The 23,374-nt window shown below is 30.5% G+C and overlaps 3 protein-coding genes across 3 annotated transcripts; 2 read left to right on the top strand and 1 right to left on the bottom strand.

Annotated features, from left to right (window-relative positions):
• Positions 1–1,479: 1,479 nt before the first annotated feature.
• LOC111705080 (uncharacterized) lies at positions 1,480–6,784 on the bottom strand. The gene is made up of 5 exons (XM_023477515.1): positions 6,627–6,784; positions 5,556–5,622; positions 3,748–3,846; positions 3,215–3,335; positions 1,480–2,299 (listed from the first exon to the last, which is right to left on the bottom strand). Exons 1-5 carry the CDS (start codon positions 6,719–6,721, stop codon positions 2,073–2,075), a joined length of 609 nt encoding a protein of 202 aa, XP_023333283.1. The 5' UTR covers positions 6,722–6,784; the 3' UTR covers positions 1,480–2,072.
• LOC111705086 (ataxin-3) lies at positions 5,909–19,348 on the top strand. The gene is made up of 11 exons (XM_023477526.1): positions 5,909–6,099; positions 12,077–12,148; positions 14,292–14,389; positions 15,560–15,649; positions 16,796–16,851; positions 17,221–17,297; positions 17,489–17,606; positions 18,042–18,084; positions 18,251–18,309; positions 18,863–18,916; positions 19,299–19,348. The coding sequence occupies exons 2-11, from the start codon at positions 12,104–12,106 to the stop codon at positions 19,346–19,348; spliced, it is 690 nt and encodes a 229-aa protein (XP_023333294.1). The 5' UTR covers positions 5,909–6,099; positions 12,077–12,103.
• Positions 19,349–20,130: 782 nt separating this feature from the next.
• LOC111705081 (uncharacterized) lies at positions 20,131–23,138 on the top strand. The gene is made up of 7 exons (XM_023477517.1): positions 20,131–20,261; positions 20,737–20,813; positions 21,361–21,417; positions 22,003–22,076; positions 22,435–22,462; positions 22,684–22,864; positions 22,923–23,138. The coding sequence occupies exons 2-7, from the start codon at positions 20,790–20,792 to the stop codon at positions 23,015–23,017; spliced, it is 459 nt and encodes a 152-aa protein (XP_023333285.1). The 5' UTR covers positions 20,131–20,261; positions 20,737–20,789; the 3' UTR covers positions 23,018–23,138.
• Positions 23,139–23,374: the final 236 nt, after the last annotated feature.

Below are 23,374 nucleotides of genomic sequence, written 5' to 3'. Positions count from 1 at the left end.
CATGAAAATTTTCCAAAAAAAATCTCGTCAATATGATGTGAGTTTAACTTATTTTCTTCATCCTAAATAATATTAGGTTGATTGTTGTTTCAATTAACAATTAAAATTCATTCATAATTTTTCGAGAATATTAATTTTTGCTAAATTATGAGTTTTTTGTTTAAAAAGCTTAAACTAACAAGGAACCCCATCCTAATCAAGAGAAGTAAAAGACTGAATGCCATAATTATAGATTTTTAGATTTTAAATGTGTATTTATCCTGTTTCTCCTCTCATTATCCTAATTTACTTGTTTCTCCTCTCATTATTCTAATTTAATTGTTTCTCCTTTCATTATCATCCTAATTTACTTGTTTCTCCTCATTATCATCCTAATTTACTTGTTTCTCCTCTCATTATCCTAATTTACTTGTTTCTCCTCTCATTATCCTAATTTACTTGTTTCTCCTCTCATTCTCATCATAATTTACTTGTTTCTCCTCTCATTATCATCCTAATTTACTTGTTTCTCCTCTCATTCTCATCATAATTTACTTGTTTCTCCTCTCATTCTCATCATAATTTACTTGTTTCTCCTCTCATTATCATCCTAATTTACTTGTTATTATATATATGTAATATGTATGAAGGTAATTTTTACAGATTGATTTAAAAGCAATGTTATGACTGCATCTGCTGAAGAAATTTAAACCCTCATACATGAACATAAAGGACAATGAATGAAAAATTGAAGAAGAAAAATTTAATTTTGATGTGTGCTTTTTCAAAAAAGGTTTTATTTTTCTTAAATGTACTGTTTGTACGGATTTTTTTTCAAATGAACATTTTTTCCAAAAAATGTACGGATTGTACGTATTTGCTCTGAAAATGTACGGAGTTATGTACGGATTTTTTCAAAAATGTTTTGGCCACCCTGTATATACTGAAGTCTCGGATTTGGATTCATCACTCAGGTTAAGTGGAACAAATCCGAAAAGAATATTCAAGAGTTGTGGGTCAAAAATATTATAAAATACTAATTTGAACATTGAACAAAACAATTCCTTTTCTGGCCCATTTCTCAATTTATTTTAATTGTATCTATATCTATAAATAAAATCTTTAATTAGCTTACGAGGATTGAAGACGGTTATTTTGTTGCCAAGCTTACAATATTCAGAACAATTTTGTCCATGAGCTTTTGACCTGTTTATTTAATACCTATTTTTAAAGTTTTTTCCTTTAATCAACTTGGAAGAAAATAATGTTCACTTGTAACAAATACATATTCATATATGGTGGTAGGTGATTATATCATTATAATAACAATTTTTTTTATAACCTTTTTTCAAATTAAAAGTGAGCAAGTAAAAGATTTGTTAAAGCTTGATATAAATCAAAATTGAAATCTAATATTGTCCTAATATTGATATAATTCCACAATATTTTCCCAATTTATTCTCTACATTAAATCATATTTACCCATGAAGATAAAACATGTAAATGTTAATTTATATTTATTTAACAATTATTAATATATTTACAAACATTCAAAGCTCAGAGTTATTAGGATATATTTATTGAACTGAGAGGGGTGACTGATATGAGATTTGTTTCAAAAAGAAACTAAAATAAATTATGTCTGTCACAAACTAAAATTTCCTTATCCTTCCATCTTAGCAGGCTGGCGATTTGAATCTATGATATTTTAAACTTAAATTATTCAATCTAATAGAATTTAAAGTTTGAACTGTATAAGGTCTGCAAGGTTGAAAAGATTAGAGATTATAGAATTTTAGTTCGCGGCAAAAACGAAGTTTAGTTTCTTGATCTTGATTTTCTGGTTTCTATATCTTTGATTTTTGCATAGCTGCCACTTTTTTTAACATCGTCATTGTTTTCATTTACAGTTTTTTTTTGTATTTGTATTTTTTCATAATTCTCTTAACTGGTTCTCCTTTCCCCTGTGGACAAAACCATATCTTTAATTGAATAGATTCTTACTCTATATATCTCTATAATTCAACAGTTTTAGTCCTCAGGTTGATCACATAATTTTGTTTTAACATAAAAATCACATTTTTAAGTTTTGGTTATTCTTGGTCGCCATTGGTTGATTTGGAAATACTGTTGGGTTGAGACCTTAATGATTTTGCTTCGGCATAGCTTGGTAGGGTTGTGTACTTAGGATTATTTACAACACTTGAATAAGTTGGCGGATTTTCTGCAGAACCGGTTATATTTTCAACCTCGTGGGGCCGTATGTCAGCTATTGTGGCAGCTGATAAACTATATCCGAGCAATTTCTTTCTTCTCGTATCTGCAAAACAAAATGTCTGTGATTTAGCGACGTTATTTTCGAGATGCTTCCTGGAATGCCCGGCGTTGCCCATGGTATTAAAAAAAAGAATTTTGAAAAAAAAGTTAATTTTATAATTATTAGCTATGCCACCCCTCGGGTACCCACCGTGTTTCCTCAAAAATGTTAGCCCATTCGGTACATATATATATATGAGCAAAGAGCATTATTTTTAATTGATAGTAGCTATCGTGCCCAGCATTGCCCGTGGAATTTTAAAAAATCTAATTTTGGGAAAAAAAATGTTGAAAATAGATTTAATTTTTTACTCTATGTTACCCCAAGGGTACCTAAGAGTTTTCTTAACAAATTTTAGCTAATTCGGTATAGCCGTTTTGCCAGCTTTAGCTAACATATGTCTTTACATACATGCAAATATACATATATATACAGTATGCGTAGTAATGATAGAAGCTTTTTTTAAACTAAACCACTAGAAACTTGTCAAAGTTTTCAAAGCTTAAAAATGTGGCAAAAGTAAATTTATGTATTGACAGCGCCTGAGCTTCTGCAATATGGTTCTAAAACAGCTGAAATCTTAGTGGATCAAAAAAAATCAAATGTTGAAAAGTCCAAACGGTTTATTTAGCCTGTAGATAAACTTATAGGTAAAAAATGAACCAAGAGGACTAAAAATTCGGCCTCTTTTATTGTCCCAGCCGCAGTGGGAGTGGGAGCAAGAAACCTAATCTGTATTTCTGTTGAAAAGAGGAAACCGCCAACTCCCAAACGTTGAATATACGTAAAATCACTTAAATTAGATGTCTAAATTGGGTTTAATATTAAAAAGTGTTTCCATCTTTACTACGCACCTTGTATATGAGCGAAGAACTTTATAATATAGAAGATAAGGATTATTTCATAATGAGTAATTACCTTTTAGATTAGTATATTTAGTAAAAACTAAGAGAAGAGTAAAAGTTAGAACCAAAACTAGAACAAAGCTCAGAATTCCTTCCAATTTCAGTGCCAGAAGAAAAGCTTCTACCCAAATTATCTAAAAATGAAAACTGTGGCATAAAAATTTTATCAATGAAATGTTAGAAGTATTGAGCAATATCAATTTGCAACGTTTGGTTTGCCTAAAAATTTGCGTGAGGTTGATATGTGAAAATTTTGAGAAAATTAAAGCTTTTTTGATCTTTTGCGTAATTTTATCATACAATGGTTGTTAATTGGATATTTGACTTAAAAGAGTTGAAGGTTATTCTGTTACATTTAGAATAAATTTAAATTTGAATGCTTTGAACCTCCTCTTTGATAACTTTGCAGAAAACAAAGCTTAAACAAAGTATTTCATAGATAAATGCAAGAGAGTCTAATCTCTAAATTTCCACATTTTAACAAAAAACTTGTCTTATATTGACGATGGATCAAAAAAGATTTTTTTTTTTTACTTGCTGACTTACCCATAGAAGAGCCATCACTACGATATTAAGAAATATCCAGATAGAAAGATTTTGTAGAGGATCCAACGGTTCCAGAAGAATTATTGTACTTGATGCTATCTACAAATAATATGGTTCTTAATTGCAATATATTCATAAAGTTATCTACAAATCATATGGTTCTTAAATAAAATATATTCTTGAATTTATCTACAAATAATATGGTTCTCAATGCAATATATTCTTGAAGTTATCTACAAATAATATGGTTCTTTATTGCAATATATTCTTGAATTTATCTACAAATAATATGGTTCTTAATTGCAATATTTTTTGAATTTATCTACAAATAATATGGTTCTTAATTGCAATATATTCTTAAATTTATCTACAAATGATATGGTTCTTAGTTACAATATATTCTTAAATTTATCTACAAATAATATGGTTCTTAATTGCGATACATTTTTGAATTTATCTATAAATAATATAGTTCTTTATTTCAATACATTCTTGAATTTATCTACAAATAATATGGTTCTTAATTGCAATATATTCTTGAATTTATCTACAAATAATATGGTTCTTAATTGCAATATATTCTTGAATTTATCTACAAATAATATAGTTCTTAATTACAATATATTCTTAAATTTATCTACAAATAAGATGGTTCCTAATTGCAATATATTCTTGAATTTATCTACAAATAATATGGTTCTTAATTGGAATATATTCTTGAATTTATCTACAAATAATAAAGTTCTTAATTACAATATATTCTTGAATTTATCTACAAATAATATGGTTTTCAATTACAATATATTTATAAATTTATCTAAAAATAATATGGTTCTTAATTGCAATATATTCTAGAATTTATTTACAAATAATGTGGTTCTTAATTGCAATATATTCTTGAATTTATCTACAAATAATATAGTTCTTAATTACAATATATTCTTAAATTTATCTACAAATAAGATGGTTCTTAATTGCAATATATTCTTGAATTTATCTACAAATAATATGGTTCTTAATTACAATATATTCTTGAATTTATCTACAAATAATATGGTTTTCAATTACAATATATTCTTAAATTTATCTACAAATAATATGGTTCTTAATTGCAATATATTCTTGAAGTTATCTCCAAATACTATGGTTTTTAATTGCACAATATAATATTGAAGTTAAATACAAATAATATGGTTTTCAATTGCAGTATAATCTTGAAGTTATCTACAAATAGTATAAATATATTCTTGAAACTATCTACAAATAATATGGTTTTTTAGTTGTAATATAATATCTATTAATAATATGGTTTTTACTTGCAACATAATCTTGAAGTTATCTACAGATATAATAAATGGTTCCAGAAAAAAAAATTATTCTTTGTTTTATAAAAAAAGAAGTACTCTATGGTTCCAGATTACAGATTATGGGTAGAGTAAGACTCATAAAACGGTAGAATAAGAATTTTTTAATATTATTTAATAGTCCAATGAATATGCATGGAAAACAACAATTGTGCAGTGAGCACAGTGCACAGTTCGCTTTTACTAAGTATGTTGATTTCCAAGCTACTGTTAAAAAAATATTTGCTTTTAACAACATAAAATGTTCATGAGATTGCTTAGATATCACATTCTATTCAACAGTCTTACGGGTCTCACTATATTATGTTTACAAGTTAATTTAGATTCTACAACTTTATTACAATAATAATAAAAAGATAAGACTGATGATTCATTTGATTTAAATAGTATTTTTTTAATCTTTGAACTGTGAAATAGAATCAGTCATATTCTGTATTCATATACCTGTAGAAATGACGCCGCTAGAAATATCCATTCTGTGTGACTTTTCCCTTCCCCCACATACAAAAACCTTCAAATGTTTTAATTAAATGCAATCATTATAAAGCTTATAAAGTGGATGTGTATCCAGTTGTTTGGTTTACAAATTCTAAATCATTCAAAGTTAAATATTTTGTTTTAAGAAACTGATGAACATAAGAAAACAGAGGCCGAATTTTAAGAATTTGAGCCGCGGCTCAAATATGGTTGGTTCCATGGCGCTCAATTGAAACCGGTTTTTAGCGGATTTGAGACGCGGCTCAAATTCAATAAATTCGGACTCAGATAGTATTAATTCTGCAAAGTTGTCTCTGAAGTCTCATTCTTTGTGGGTAAACCTGTAGATCAAATACTCAGTTTGAAAATTTAGCGGCTTACATTTTCATGTTACGTGGATTTGGTAATTATGAAATTAGAGTTTCCATTGAGTCTTCCCTATCAATTTAAAAAAAGATGGTTTGACAAAGAGCCAAAATGAGAATCATGTTTCTCTATCACGAAGACACAGGTTGCAATTTTTATTGGTCCACGCCACACTTGTTTTAATTTATTGTAATTTCAAAAATGCATTGCGGTTCGTACGAAACTGAATGTAAGGTTAAAAAGGGGTTGTTTGTTCCTCTGATTTTCAGAAATTGGAAGAAAAAAAACTGTAAAATTTGATTTAGGCATTATACATTTTTTCCTCTTTGTTCAAGTTTTTATTTAAAATCCAGAAAAAATTGTTGCACATTGTTGATTTAATTGGCGTGCGTTTGAAGTATGATCCCAATTTTTTACCTTTTTTTCTTTTCTATCTTTGAAATTGTCAATCTGTATAGTACAGAGGGATATACTTTTATGGATTTATGAATGTTTCTTGTATAAATATACTTATTTTGGTGCATTGACACAGTTTAGTTTTTTTATTGGTCAATCAAGAAAATTTAAGAAGAAAACCTCAAAAAAATTAACACGTACTTGTAAGATTATAGCGACTATAAAAAATTTAAGATTTTAACACACATATATATATATATATACACCACAACTTACCCCGCAGCAAGACCAGAGAAAAGAAAAAGAAAGCAGAAAGATATTATTTGTATTGTTGACTGAAGACGACTTGTTGCAAACGGATTCGCGCACATGTTGGCATTCTTTAACCTAAAAATCTGTAAACGTACTGATTAAGGATTAAGGATTATTCTAGGGGGGGGGGGGGGCAACAATAAAATTCTACAATGCACTAGTGCAGTTCATTACTGATAAGGCCAATGTTCCCTTGGACACACAGTTAAACAGATTTTAAAATTGTATGTTCTGTCTTTTTCCACTCGGTTGGATCTGACGGTAGGGAAAGGTCAAAATATTTTTTATACAGTTTAATTGAGACCTAAAAGTCTAAATAAAAGTAAAGGTGTAAAAATTTTTTTTTAAATGTTAAATATTTTGTTACGCCGTCTTAAAGGGTTAATGTGACCGTAATTTCAAATTTACAGGGGTTATAGGCTTACGTCGAAAAATATTCGGTGGTGATTTCTACTAATCTTTCTTCTATTTGTTGCGTCTATAAGGAGAAAATTGTTAAAAACTAAATATTCAGATATTACAACCTATAATCATTGATTTTTTCGACGTATTCATATATATTTAATATTTCATAACATTTTTTAACTTGTTTCATTGGCGGAAGCTCTATACACACAATGAATATACTCCAGACCATATTGATTACGCTAGAGTGTTTTTTAAAGATAAGAAATTAGTACTGGGGGGGGGATGATATAATTAACGGTAAAGAAAAGGGGGGTGTTGATTTTGTCAATAAAAACTCAGTTAGTTTTTTATTCTAAATTCATGAATTTTTGCATAGTGTAAGTTTCGCGTTTCTTATCTATAAACTAATTTTCTGCATTCGAGTGCATAGAATATTGTAATTACACAATGTCATTTTACTTCTAAACTTAATCCAATCCGTAAAACTGAGTTTTCCAGTGATGGAAACACAAAATTAGAAGAATGAATACTTTTTAATATAATATCACATTTCCATATATTAACGCTTTAAATCAGTTTCTTTACGAAGCATTTTAATAAAAACTCTGTATATATTTAAACAGCGGAATTATCATTACTCTATTAAAAAGTACACGCTCTCGAGGTTAAATATTTAGAATATCGATATATGAATCTGGCCGGAAAATCATTGCAACCCATTGGTTCAAATAATTTAAATTTGAAATAGCTAAGATTCATACCATCAGGTTGCAATAAAATAGTCATTAGAAAATTTATGCAAGCAAGAATTTGTTTCATTTTCAAAAAAAGTTTCTTGCACAAAGAGATGGATGTTAATATCGAGAAGAACGGGTGTTGGTGGCAGTATTTCTTTTTGTATACAGTGTACACCATGGCGCGATGCGTTCGTTTCTTCAATTTCAATTCAACCTTGTTTTGGTCCATAACCATAGAGAATATAATATATAGAGAGGAATTTTCTCCTTCTTGCTTGTTCAACGTAATAGCAATAGAGATTTTTAACTTGACCTAATATATTAGAATTTGTATGATCTCCTTCTTGCTTGTTCAACGTAATAGCAATAGAGATTTTTAATGGGTTTTTCTTAAGTAAAACTTCATTATGTCTTATATATTAATATAACTATCGATTTCTAAAAATGGCACTGGTTATAATCACTAATTTAAGGGTCTTTAAAAAATGGCGTCTTCAATCTTATTTATTTTGATGTTATTCGTATTGAGTTGTGTCGAGTACTCTGATATTTTGAACTGTTTAAAAGATACACAGAAGATAAGAGATTGTTTACTAAACCCTTGACTGTACATACCAGGGTGCTAAAGATACACAGAAGATAAGAGATTGTGTTACCAGGGTGCTAAAGATACACAGAAGATAAGAGATTGTTTACTAAACCCTTGACTGTACATACCAGGGTGCTAAAGATACACAGAAGATAAGAGATTGTGTGCTAAACCCTTGACTGTACATACCAGGGTGCTAAAGATACACAGAAAATAAGAGATTGTTTACTAAACCCTTGACTGTACATACCAGGGTGCTAAAGATACACAGAAGATAAGAGATTGTGTACTAAACCCTTGACTGTACATACCAGGGTGCTAACGATACACAGAAGATAAGAGATTGTGTACTAAACCCTTGACTGTACATACCAGGGTGCTAAAGATTCTACAATTCTTTAATTCATGGATTTTTTAAAGGGGTGTTTTAAATTTTAGTATTTTAATTTTAAAACTTTAAAAACGTAAATAAGGAAATTATTCTTTGCAATAAACAGGGTCTAAAATTCCAATTTTAAATCCAATATTGATATAATTTACATTTTAGAAAAAGCTATAAAAAATTTGTTAAATTTCTAGGTTATTTTTTTTGTTTAAAATTTGATTCTGATGAAAAATTTTTTTAAAACATTCATTTTAGAATTCTGTTTTTCATTAAACAAAGTTCAGTAGAATATAAAACAATTTATAATGTTCAAATATGAAATTAAAATCTTGAAAACATTGGTTGAGTGGATCCTGCGTTTACGCTTTTTTTTCTAAAATAAGTATTTCCTAAAAGAAATATAAAATGACTCCTCGTGGAGGTCCAAAATGTATGCTGATAATATATCTTTATGGATTTTTTATCCATCCTTCATTTTAATTTTGAAAATGCACTTCTAAAAACCCACAACTTTTTTGTTTTAACATCGTATAGAAGTATTTCGAAATAAAGAAAACTTTGTTTGAAATTCAAAATAGAATGTTAGTGATATCTATCTTTCTGTTAATAACGTCAGTAAGCTTGTTATTTATGAAGGACACGTTAGGGTTTCATGTAGCAGTACATACTTTAACTCAAAGAACTTTGTAATATAAAGGTAGGCATTGGGATTCATACGCAAAACCAGACGACTCAACTGGGTTTAATAAGAAGCCATAGAATGTCGTCTTTTCTTTAATTGAAAACGATTTTAGGACTTTTTACGCATTTCCATCACCAAAAACTTGCGTTTTTTACGTAATTTGCAATTAGAAATCCTTAAATGTAATATCTTTTTAGATAAACTTTATCTTGAAACAAATTGCAATGTAATGGTCAAAAAAATTTGGCTACTTAAAATTAAGGGTTTTTTTCGGGCCTTCCTCACGTTACTGGCCTAAAATTCTGCTTTAAACTATTAAAAAACTATACTTAATGACATCAAACAAATTTTGTTTTAAAATATGTGGTATTTTTCATACAAATGGGATGCGTAACAAAATCACAATTTTAGCTTTATTTTAGAAGGAGAGCTTTCTATCCTATAACTGATAAAAACAAATTTAGAAGTTTATAACCGCGTCATTATTTTCCCACCATTTTTAGCACCTTCAATGATTAAATTATGTAATAACTAGAGTTTTAATGTTGATTATTTAAATTAAAAACCAATACTGCAGCCAATGACGTCATATCAAAGTGTACACACTATTCGGATAAATTCCTAATGCCCTATCTTCTACTATTCTAACATCTTTGCTTTAACTCAAGTCTCATGTTTTTTTTTTTGTCAAATTGTATTTATGCAAGAGCTAGACAAGGATTGGCTCATTGTTTACTTTAACCTGTGTCATTGGTTGGGAGAGAAGAAAATGTGTTATTCAATGTTTACTTGGAAAATGTAAATAAAAACTATATTTTTAATAAGTTTGTCACAAACTCAAATTTTTGTATTCCTATATCTTTGCAACCTGCAACGGCATACACCTTTGATATTTCAATTTTTAAATTTTGTTAGATCAAAAATTTGAAATATGAAAGGTTTACACCACCCAGGTTGCAGAGATAAAGGAATTAGAAATTTGTAGTTTGTGGCAAAAACCTAATTTCTTTGTAATACAGTGATAGGCGATTTTACCAATACAATGAAGACGACTTTTGATTTCAATTTTAATTTATTTCAAGCTGTCAAACAGCATGGATACACATAAACATAGAAATCAAGTGAAGTTGTCTATAAAAAAAGCTTCTCTTTGATTACTTGTAAACTTGAAATTCGAAAAAAGCTTTTTAACAACCTAAACTTAAATAAAAATGTCGTATTCATTGTATTGACATAATCGCCTACCACTGTATTTTAGTGACCGATTAACTTAAAAGACGCTGTAAACAATTCACATTGGTATCATGTAAGAATATTAAAAAGGAACGGTCTCTGTTCTTCTTTAAATAGAAAATTAATTATATAGTATTAAGAAAACGGCTGAAATTCGTATATTTTTTTTTGGAGTTTGTACTTTTGTTTCTCAGAAAATTCTAATATATTAGGATTTGGATGGACTTTCTACCTAATATATTTATTAGGATTTGGATGGACTTGGTCTAATATATTTATTAGGATTTGAATGGACTTGGTCTAATATATTTATTAGGATTTGAATGGACTTGGTCTAATATATTTATTGGGATTTGGATGGACTTCACCTAATGATTTTGATGGACTTAACCTAATATATTTCTTAGGATGTGGATGGACTTGACCTAAAATATTTATTAGGATTTGGATGGACTTTACCGAATTTATTTTTTAGGATTTGGATGGACTTGACCTAATATATTACAATTTGGATGGACTTGACCTAATATATTACAATTTGGATGGACTTGACCTAATATATTAGAATTTGGATGAACTTGACCTAATATATTAGAATTTGGATGGACTTGACCTAATATATTAGGATTTGAATGGACTTGACCGAATATATTTATAAGGATTTGGATGGACTTTACCTAAGGATTTGGATGGACTTAACCTAATATATTTCTTAGGATGTGGATGGACTTGACCTAAAATATTTATTAGGATTTGGATGGACTTGACCGAATTTATTTATTAGGATTTGGATGGACTTGACCTAATATATTAGAATTTGGATGGACTTTACCTAATATATTAGAATTTGAATGGACTTGACCTAATATATGAGGATATAGATGGACTTAACCTAATATATTAGAATTTGAATGGACTTGATCTAATATATGAGGATTTGGATGGACTTGACCGAATATATTTATTTGGATTTGGATGGACTTTTGACCTAATATATTTTTTAGGATTTGGATTGACTTGACCTAATACATATTAATTAAGATTTGTATGGACTTTCGACCTATTATATTTATTAGGATTTGGATGAACTTAACCTAATATATTAGAATTTGGATGGACTTGACCTAATATATTACAATTTGGATGAACTTGACCTAATATATTAGAATTTGGATGAACTTGACCTAATATATTAGGATTTGAATGAACTTGACCTAATATATTAGAATTTGGATGAACTTGACCTAATATATTAGGATTTGGATGAACTTGACCTAATATATTAGAATTTGGATTGACTTGACCTAATATATTAGGATTTGGATGGACTTGACCAAATATATTAGGATTTGATTGGACTTGACCAAAAATATTTATTAGGATTTGGATGGACTTGAACAGACCCATATGGCAGCTGAAGGGGACAGTGCAGAATACAGAAGGTTTATGCAGGTAAAATCATGAAGGTTGATGCAGGTAAAATCATGAAGGTTTATGCAGGTAAAATCATGAAAAGTTGATGCAGGTAAAATCATGAAGGTTTATGCGGGTAAAATCAAGAAAGGTTTATGCGGGTAAAATCACGAAAGGTTTGTGCAGGTAAAATCACGAAAGGTTTATGCAGGTAAAATCAAGAAAGGTTGATGCAGGTAAAATCACGAAAGTTTTATGCGGGTAAAATCACGAAAGGTTTATGCAGGTAAAATCACGAAAGGTTTATGCAGGTAAAATCAAGAAAGGTTGATGCAGGTAAAATCACGAAAGGTTGATGCAGGTAAAATCACGAAAGGTTGATGCAGGTAAAATCACGAAAGGTTTATGCAGGTAAAATCAAGAAAGGTTGATGCAGGTAAAATCAAGAAAGGTTTATGCAGGTAAAATCACGCAAGGTTGATGCAGGTAAAATCACGAAACTTAAAAGTACTGTAGTCGTAACTTCAAGTGACTCTTCCTGTTAAAATGGAAATGCACAATTCAACTTTTTAGAAACCCAACCATTAGAAATAAAAAGTGTTTAAAATTATAAACATTAATATCTAATTAATATCTACTTGATTAGACAAAACTTTTAAGTTTGCATGAAAAAACTTCCCTTACAGACCCTTTAATGACCTGAAACTATTTAAATATAAATTTAATTTTAACCTCAGACTATTTTTTCAATAGTAAACTAAATGATTTAACAAACAAACAAACAAAAAACATGTCAATAGACGAATTGAACAATTTATGCAAGCAAAAAGGTTGAATTTATTCCGTACAATCATCTCTTTAATAGCATCCTTTGAAGGTAACCCTGAAATGCAAAAATACAATAAACGGTATATGTATGTACAGTGTACACTTTTGTGCGTCTTCAAAAGCATGTTCATCTTCGTTTGTGTTACATCACAAGAGACCCTGAATAGTTTAGTGTCTCCTCAAAGTGCATTCACAATAATGGGACCTTTTTATGTTTTTTTTTTGTTTTTTTTTTTGGGGGGGGGGTAGTTTTTGGTTCGATTTTGGTTCGTTTTTAGTTCGTTTTTGGTTCGTTTTTGGCTCGTTTTTGGTTCGTTTTTAGTTCATTTTGTGTTAGTTTTTGGTTCGTTATTGATTAGTATTTATTATTTTTTGGTTCGATTTTGGTTCGATTTTGGTTTGTTTTTGGTTAGTTTTTAGTTCATTTTTTATTCGATTTGGTTCGTTTTCGGTTCGTTTTTGATTAGTTTTTGGTTAGTTTTTAGTTTGTTTTGGAGTAGTTTTTGGTTCGTTTTTGGTTCTTTTTTTTTTAATTATTTTTTGGTTAGTTTTATCTTAGTTTTTGGTTCGTTTTTTGTTAGTTTTTGGTTAGTTTCAGGTTCGTTTTTGGTTTGATTTTGGTTCGTTTTTTGTTAGTTTTTGGTTTGTTTTTGGTTTGTTTTTGGTTAGTTTTTGTTTCGTTTTTGGTTCGTTTTTGGTTAGTTTTTGAGGGGTTTTGGACCTTGACAATCTTCTAATAACACCTGAGAAGTTTTACAAATTTGTAAATTGGTCATTCTAACATTCACTTTTATTACACATTGGCAGTTATGTTGACCCCCAGGGAAAACATATTTGTTAAAATATTTTACATGAACAAAATACTCTCGTTTTTAGGTTCATTTTTCCACCATATTTTATCTTTGGATATAAATATTGCAGTGTTCAATACAACCAAACTTAAACAAAATGTTTATAGTTGTAAACCTAATTGCTGAAAGCTTAATGGTTTTAATCAACCGTTTCGTAGATAAAGATGTTTATTTATTTATCTATGGATGTTACCCTTGTGAATCGTGTCTGTAACTCTTCTAATGATAGGTTAATTGTAAATACTTTTAGAACACCCAGTGAACTTGAAATACAATTGATATACTCTTCTATTTATTTGAGGTCATACAAAAGCACAAAGGAGACAAAGAAACTTAAAGATGCACAAAGCAGAAACTTTAAATTTAGATTTTCTTTCTAGTCAACTAAGATAGCGAAGGGCTTTATTTGGAATTTTTTTTTCAATGATAAAACACATTAAGCTTATTCTGAATATGTATTAATATTAATGAAAATCTGTTGAAAATTATTTTTTGTTTTCCAGCAACCCTCTTCTAATATGGATGACAGTGGATTTTTTTCTGTTCAAGTAATCTCTAAAGCTTTAGAAGTTTGGGGTCTAGAACTCGTTTCATTTACTAGGTAATAATTATTATAAAGATATACCTGTACAATGTACATTTTACTCAGTGATAACCAAAAAATTCTGGAATAGGAAGTCGACTTTTATGACTTTATGACATAATAAACATGAGACACAGCAATTGTGAATGCAGTGTAAATAGATCCATTTCACTTAATAAGTGATTAAATACCTTACAGTAAAACTATTTGCTTTGTAACAATATCAAATGTACTTCAGTATTGCTGTAATGTCGTCTTCCTATTCTACAGTTTTCTGGTTATCACTGTGGGCAGTGAGAACCAGAAAACTGTGGAATAAAACGACGACATTAAAGCAGTACTGCTGACTTGTTTGTTACAATAAGTAACTTCTTATATCACTTATTAAGTGAAATGGGCCTTTTTTAAACTGCATAACTGCTGTGTCTTATGTTCATTGCACTATTGAAAGTCAAAACTTGAGTCTAAAACTCGTCTGTCTCTTCCTTAGTTTTATGGGTCTCACATATTCTCAAATTCACGGATTTTTTGTCGTATAAATTCTCTAAACCCAAGCTTAAGAATGATAAGGTGGTATGCCTTTTACAGTTGTAATGCAGGCGACATTTTTGGCATCTTTGATTTTTTAACTTACGTTAACAAAGTGGTTTTTAGCATACAAAAATGTTATCTTTGAACATAATACTTAAATCAAGTATCTGTGTGTCTGTAAACAATTGTTTTAATTTATTATGTACACTCCCAGTGAATTAAAGTCGACTTAAACTCGACTTTAACTGGACTTTTTACTCCCAGAAGTCGACTTTAACTCGATTTTTAAAGTTGACTCTTACTGGTAAATAGTCGTTCCAGAACTCGACTTTAAGCTGAGATTTTACCATTTTTGGACGAGTTTTTACTTTTATTCCTGCACTTATGGACGAGATTTTTCAAGTCGACTTTTTATAGTCGAAAAAAAGTCGACTTTTTACTACTTGATTTGTTCCAAGCTTGTGACTAGTTTTTAAAAGTCGACTTAAATTTATATCGGACTTTAAGTCGACTTTTTTAAAATTCAGTGTTCAGTGTTCAGTGTTCAGTGTTCAGTGTTCAGTGTTCAGTGTTCAGTGTTCAGTGTAGAGTACAGAAAATAGTTTAAACTAGTATTCTATACGAGTTTAGTTCGCTGGGCTAATCACATTTGTACAGTGCTGATCCATTGGCGGAGCGAGCCCGGCAGAGCCCTCTAGCGGCTCAAGCATACATCTGTAATTATCAAGAACACTGGTTTACCATTAGGAACAGTTTCAACAAATATATATTTAATATTATTTTTAAATCAATTCCGTTCCTTTTATTTTAAAAAACAATTATACACTTCTTAAGTTTTCGAATTAAAGGTGGCAAAATTTCAGTTTTTTTGCGGCTTTGCTGTAGAAATCCACGGATAACTTTCTTAGAATTGGCGGAGAGGATTAACAGAAAACAAAGATATCTTTGATATTTGTTATTCCGGTTGTTAATTCGTTTGTGGTAATTTTCAACAAGAGGCTTATTTAAAATTAGGCTGAAAAATTTCATTATACAGTCATAACCAGAAAGATCCGGAGGAATTTATTGACAGTTAATCAGACGACTTTACATATATATCTCTGGTAATTATAAATGCACAATAAATGCAGACCACATTTTGGAATTTTTTTATTATAATTTTTTAATCATATTTTTAAAATTAGATTGTAAAGTCGTCTGATTAATTATAAGTTAATTCTGGGTCTTTCTGATTAGGACTATATAGTTGCTGAAGCTAGTTTTACTCTTCGAATGAAACCTTGCACGAAAATTCCGGGTTGGTTCATTTTAAATTTGGGTTTTGCTTTGTATTTGGGGTAGAACAATGGTTCAAATTTTGTGGAGGATTTTAGTAGAATATATTTTAACCTGATTAATAATTGTCTGGCCGAAGATTGTACTCTGTAGACTTTTACAGTACACGCAACCCTCACCATTCAACCGAAAGTCTGACCGCGTCAACCTTGTTGCACCGGCTAGTCCTATTGAATGCCCGCTTTAGTTACCCAATGTCCGGGCCGATACAGTACAAACTGGGACCGGAAAGGTTGACCCGGCTCGGAAATTCAAATGTACTACGGCTGCCGTGACAATCTTGTACAAACCAGCTAGCAATTTTTTAACGTTTTTTTATATGTACGTCTGCATACACCCTGTCACATTTCTTGTTGTAGATCGTTTTCTGCACTACTCTTCTTGTTCTCCAATTTTCTTCCTTGTGATGCATTTTCCATCAAAGTCTTCGTTTTGCACACATGGCTATAGTTAACAATATATTTTACAAAAACAAATATAAATGTTGTCGAGCATCTTTTTAATGAGAGCATTTTTAGGACTAACGTAATCAAATGAAAATGATTTATTGAAACTCAGGAGACTTGGTCAGCAATGGTTTAATCTTAATTCACTTCTAGAATTCCCAGAATTAGGTTTTTTATATCGAATAGATACTTGTCAAGAAATTATTTTATATCGAGTTGATGTTATTGTCTAGAAAATGTTTATCTTTATAAATTGCATTAATAAAGAAAATGTTTATTTAAAAGAGATATTTGCCTAGAAAATGTTTCTAGAAAGTAGATATTAGTCTAGAAAAAGTTAAGAACAAATTAACATTTGTCTAGAAAACGTTTATATCGAGTAGCTTTCCGTTTTAAAATGTTTAAATCGCGTAAATATAAGTCTAGAAAATGTTTATATCAAAAATCAGAAATGATGAAGACAATGATAGCAAAGCATTTCTTATTGTTTTTCTGGTTTACAAAATATTTACTAAATGATATGAACAAAATTTACAGTTTCCAACACTTATCTTGGAGAATTTTTAGCCCAACTTCAACAGGAGGGATACAGCATATTCATTATTAAAGGACAGGTCAGTATATTCATTATTAAAGGACAGGTCAGTATATTCATTACTAAAGGACAGGTCAGTATATTCATTATTAAAGGACAGGTCAGTATTTTCATTATTAAAGGACAGGTCAGTATTTTCATTATTAAAGGACAGGTCAGTATATTCATTACTAAAGGAATGATAATTTATGAATTTTTACCGGTTTCTAGTTGCCTGAATGTGATGCAGATCTTGTCCTTCAAGCCGTTCAAGCAGTCCAGGCCAGGCGTCCTAATCTGCTCTCTGATGTACGCAGTAGTGGTTCTAAAGGACAAAGGATTCAACAAGGTCATGATAACCACATTGTTCAGTGTTTATATCAATACAATATAGACATTTTTTATAAATAGTTTTCGAACAAGCTTTTTTCAAATTACAATTTTACAAGTAAACAAATAAAAGCTGTTAATTGACAACTTCTCTTTGTTTCCATGTTATTGTTTAATGTTTATCCATACTGTTTAAAAGCGATGTAATAATCAAAAGTTGAAATCGAAAGTCGTCTTTTTTTGTATTGGTATATTCGACAATGACTGTATCATTATATACATCGGTTGCCCACAGAGATGTTTTCGCTTTTTTCAGGGGATTATCTTAATACAGGGTAAAATCTATATTTGTTGATTTATATTTAACAACTTAAATTTGAAATATAGTTTCCAGGCAAAGCTGGGTTCCCAAGCTATTTAAATCTTAGATTGACAACTTTGTTTTAACTTTTAGGAACTGTGACTAAAGCTTCTGGTGCTAGTACTGGATCTGCAAGGAATGACAATTAGAAAAAAAATATAATATAACTCCTTTTTTACCCTTCACCTGTTTTCCCTTGAATGCCAGGATTGGGGGGGGGCAAGGGGATTATGTTCCCCCCCCCCTTTGAATACGCTACTGTTGACACTTTTGAACTTGGTCTAATTGTTGCTGGTTCCTAGAGACGAAGAAGCAGATTTAGAGGCCGCCATGATGCTTTCTCTAGCAGAAAATGTTCCAGGTAAAAATTGTACCAGGTAATAAATGTTCCAGGTAATAATTGTACCATGTAATAAATGTTCCAGGTAAAAATTGTACCAGGTAATAAATGTTCCAGGTAAAAAGTGTTTCAGGTAATAAATGTTCCAGGTAAAAAGTGTTTCAGGTAAAAATGTTCAATGTTAAAAATGTTTAATGTTAAACAAGTCTCCTTCAATGGGATAAAGACGTTATTTCCAGGATCCTAAATATACAGAGTCGCAATTACGCTCCACATCGATACCCTCAGCGTAGTCTTCCTGTATCAAAATTGATAATTTTACTATTAAGCTTTAAGCAGTATTCATTGTTTAAAATGCCATAATGGCAGATAATCTATAAAGCTCATGTAACATTTCTTGTTTAATTTAAACACTTTCCCTTATTAAAAGTGAAACGACGATTTTAATGTCTTCACTTAGCTCTAATGTTTTATTGGACACCCTGCATAGTGCTTATGTCTTTAACGTTTTGATATTTATGTTTGTGCTTGAAAACTTGAATTCAGAATGCTTTGAGTAGGAGTTTATGTTTAGGTCCATCTGGAGGCCCGGCCGTTATTGATGAAGATGAACTTCAAATGGCGTTAGGAACAACAGAAATATATTTATTATTTACTTCTAGACGAATACTAAGATATTTGGATGGATTCACATACTTACAAGAATGCAAACCTTTACTGAGGGGTATTAAGATGATAAAAATGTCTTAATTTTTCTACTTTTTTCCGTCGGAACAGGAGATACTTAGCAATTTTAACTATTTTTTAACTATGTTGCTTTATAGCAAATCATTTTATCAGGAGTTCGTAAATCAACTTGTTAGGTCTGTGTACACATGTTAATTGGACTTTTTAAATCAGAACTTTATGGGTCTCAGAGGCAGATCAAGCGCCTAGAATATTTTGTTGGATAGTTTCATGCACCACGCGAACACTCCCTTTAAATATGAAAGCGTTTTCTGTTTGTCCAGCAATGTCCCAAGGAGATGAGAGCTCTGTCCTCCAGATCTTTCTCTTCTAGCTGAAAATAGATTATTTTTTAATTTTCTTTTTTAACTGACTTGCTTTTTTATGCTGCAGAGAGATCGAAGCAAATTATCACAATTTAACACGGGTTAAAAAAAGAAAATAATAATATCATTGTGAATCAGATCATTGTGAATCAGATCATTTTGAATCAGATCATTGTGAATCAGATCATTGTGAATCAGATCATTGTGAATCAGATCATTGTAAATAAGATCATTGTGAATCAGATCATTGTAAATAAGATCATTGTGAATCAGATCGTTGTGAATCAGATCATTGTGAATCAGATCATTGTAAATCAGACCATTGTGAATCAGATCATTGTGAATCAGATCATTGTGAATCAGACATGCAACTTTTTTAAACGGAGAGTCATTTAAACTACTTCTACAATCCCTTGAAAATAAAGAAACATTATTTTCATGGGATTGTCTAACTCATAGAATAATTAAAATAACAGATAGGACACTAGATGTCGTCTTTTCAAGATTTATGTGTGTTTTGTTCACAATAACCCTGAGACAGAAGCCCAAAAGAGTTACATGTAGTCGGCGTAGAACAGGATCTCTCTCTGTCTTGTTCTACGCCGACTACGTGTAACTCCTTTGGGCTTCTGCCTCAGGGATAATGTTAATGAATTACACATGAATCTTGAAAAGACGACATCTAGTGTCCTATCTGTTATTTTAATAAATCTATGGTCTAACTAAACATGTTATTTTAAGAAATAAATAAAGTTACAAATTATGGATACATGTAATAATTTTAAAATAAAGAAAGAAGTCATCATCTTACTGTTTCCTAGATATCTGAAGAGGATGAGCTCCAGCAGGCTATTTCATTAAGTCTAGCTGGGGGCAGCCAGGGGTCAACCCAACCTAATTTCCAACAGACACAACAATCAGGTTAGAATCCGTGCCGGTACAAGCATTTACCGGTACCGGCCTGTCCGGTCTACCCAGTGCAGACCCGGGACGTTTTTTGCACAACATGAAGGCTGGCTGGATTGGTGTGACACCAGATTACTGAAGTTGTTTCAAGTTTTAGATTCGTTTTTTAACATTATTCATGCATTTTATCCAGAAATTATAACTGATTTTATTTTACACGGTTACGCACAAACTCCCATTTATGGATCCCATTAGATTTAAACATTCCTTTAGCACACCTAGAAAACACTATTTTAAATATTAAAAACTAAAATAAAAGTTCATATCTTCAGAAGTAAATGTTTTAGGTCGTTATTCAAGTCTCATACTTTGTTGATAACCCTGGATATGAAATTTTATGAAATCTTTAAGATTGTTTAATTGGCATCGGTGGCATTCCTTAAAAGTTGACTGCGACATTAAAATGTTGATTGCGTATATTGATTGATAGGTTGGGGAGGCCGACTAGAACAACAAGAAGCTGAAGAAGAACAGAAATATTTAATGGAACAACAACGGCAAACTCAGGTCAATAAATATTCAGTTTTTAAAGGGACATTGTCACAGTAGACGTAATTTTAATTGACTCTCCATTTCCTATTCACAACGTTACTCTAACAGTTTATCTGATCAAGATTGCATTGAATACCATTTTCTCTTTGAAAATTGATAATTTCTCTTTGTATAGTCCCTTGTTAATAATTTTTAAAAAACTAATTCTGAAACGTATCCATCCCTAAAGTATGAGTTTTGAACGTCAATTTGCGCTCAAACTCAGGATTTACAAATCTTTAAAAAGTTTAATATGTCTCAAATGAATCCGAAAGAAGTTTTCCACAACACTGCATACTCAGCCGGTCACTCCCTTTAAAGGGAACTGTTGTAAATCTGTATGGAAAGTCGTTTGAAATTACAACGGCAATCTCTTTAACTGCAGTTCAACTTGTAGAAAGTGTGGCAGTCACAGATATTTTGAACTAATTTTTCATCTTTGTTTTTGAAGAAGAAAAATATGCATTATTTTATTAGAATTTACATGATTTGTATCCATGTAAAAGTTTAAACCAAAATATAGGAAGAAGAAGAGGAGTTAAAGAAAGCCTTGGCATTGTCTCTGGAGGGTGGAATTCAGGTAGGAGGAGGAGTTTCTTAAATGGAGAAATTTTTTTTATTATTAGACCGGGGACTGCCCTCCCCCCTTCCTTTCCTTCAACCCTTTTCAGCATAATTCAAATTAAAATGTCCCTTACATGCATAATTCAACAAAGGATTAAAGGGACTGTAATTGTAATTTCAAGTGACCCTCCATGCGAAGATACCAATGCCCGGTACCCTTTTAAGCTTTGTCTGCCCAAGTATATGAATTAGATATCAATGTTTATAAGTTTTAAAACTAATTTTTTCAACTGTGGTTTTCTACAAAAGTAACTTGCATCATATTGGAATAATCAAAGTAAATACGACAATAGTTTCCACATTATTGATCAGATAAATGTGTCAGGGGTACCATTATGAATTTTACCTTGCCCTCTTTGCACAGAGGGTCTCTTGAGATTACCGTGCAGTCCATCAAAAGGGTACTGTTGTTAATCGGACACCATTCTGCAAATGAACAAAATATTGAAATTGCAAATTCAGTTACTTTGTAGACAATAAATAATTTTTTTCGGGTGATGGTTTTGGCAAATAATTTAATGTCATAATTGTTTTATTCTAGGCTTTTAATCCCACCCCATCTCCTTCTGTCAATACAGGAATCAGTTCTCTTAGAACTCAATCTTCGAACCAAAGGTAAAAAGAATTCAGACATTATAAAATGTTAAAATGTCGTCTTCAAAGATGATTTAACATAATTTTTTACTGTTATCGATCATGTGAAGTGCTTTTTTCCGAATCCTATAACTCTTAAATTGCAATTAAATTTTTTTTTTGTAGGATTTATTGCCAGTGCTACTATTTAATTTCAAGAGGTTCGAAGTTTTATGCTTAAAATTTTCAAAAAATTTTAATAGAATAAAATTAACTTATTGATGGTTTTCAATACAGCTTTCTTTAGTTTTTGAAAAATGTGATATGTGACTTTTATATAAGCATGCTTCTACAATATTTACAGTATCCTTATTCCTTACTCATTTAATGATTTGTTTAGAATTGAAGTTGACCCAGTCCGTATTAAGGTAACACATGAATGAAAGAAAATTCCGAATAATTGTTCTCAGTTTTTTTTCTTCATTTTTTTGTAGCTCCATCAATCTACATGCAAAGTTTACACACATAAAAGTTTAAGATAAAGACCAGATTTATTTACAAACTTGAGTTTACAATTTGTACACATATTTTTATTTTAAAGTACAAAGGTAAAACAATCAACAGAATAAGAAGTCATTTTATTTTAAAGGCTCCAGCCGGAAGTTCTATCTCTGATGCGGCATCTAAGTCGTCTTCAGCGCAAGGAACCTCTGGAGTCAACAGAGGTACTACCGCTGGTAAAGGAGCAACAGCTTCAGGGGCAACCTCAAGTCCTCAATCTGATGTCGGAGGTCACACACTTGGTGGTGGATCAACCTCAAGACCTGGAGGTAAGTTTAGACAATTAAAATGACGATAAATTGCAAATTTTAATTTATTGCGCCATAGGTGGCGCTACCAATGCAGGTGAAGCTGATCCGGCTGAAATTAGAAGACGACGTCTGGCTTTCTTGGAAAAGATGCAGAAAGACGCAGCAAAATGATGAAAAAATACCAAATGCTCACATTATATTCTTATAATAGTTTCGAGATAAAAGTGATTAAGTTTCTCTTGACAATCACCACTAATATTTCAATAATTTAATAAACTATTTAGACAATAGACATTTGCTTGATTTTAAGATAAATCACATGACACAAACAATTTTCAAATAAAGTATAAAATGAAGAGTTGTTTTAATTCAGATTTAAGATTTTAGAATTAATTCCTAGGTAAAGAATCTAATTATTTTTTACCAAAAGAAGAAATGAGTTGGGCATTTCATTTTTAGGGGCTTCACAAATATGCTTATTTTGACTAATTGGAGATATATGCCTTCAAAAAAGCAAAATTATTCGTT

Source organism: Eurytemora carolleeae, unplaced genomic scaffold (assembly GCF_000591075.1).
Source record: "Eurytemora carolleeae unplaced genomic scaffold, Eaff_2.0 scaffold18, whole genome shotgun sequence".
NCBI classification, from domain to species: Eukaryota; Metazoa; Arthropoda; class Copepoda; order Calanoida; family Temoridae; genus Eurytemora; species Eurytemora carolleeae.
This window is presented reverse-complemented; position numbering and strand designations above follow the sequence as displayed.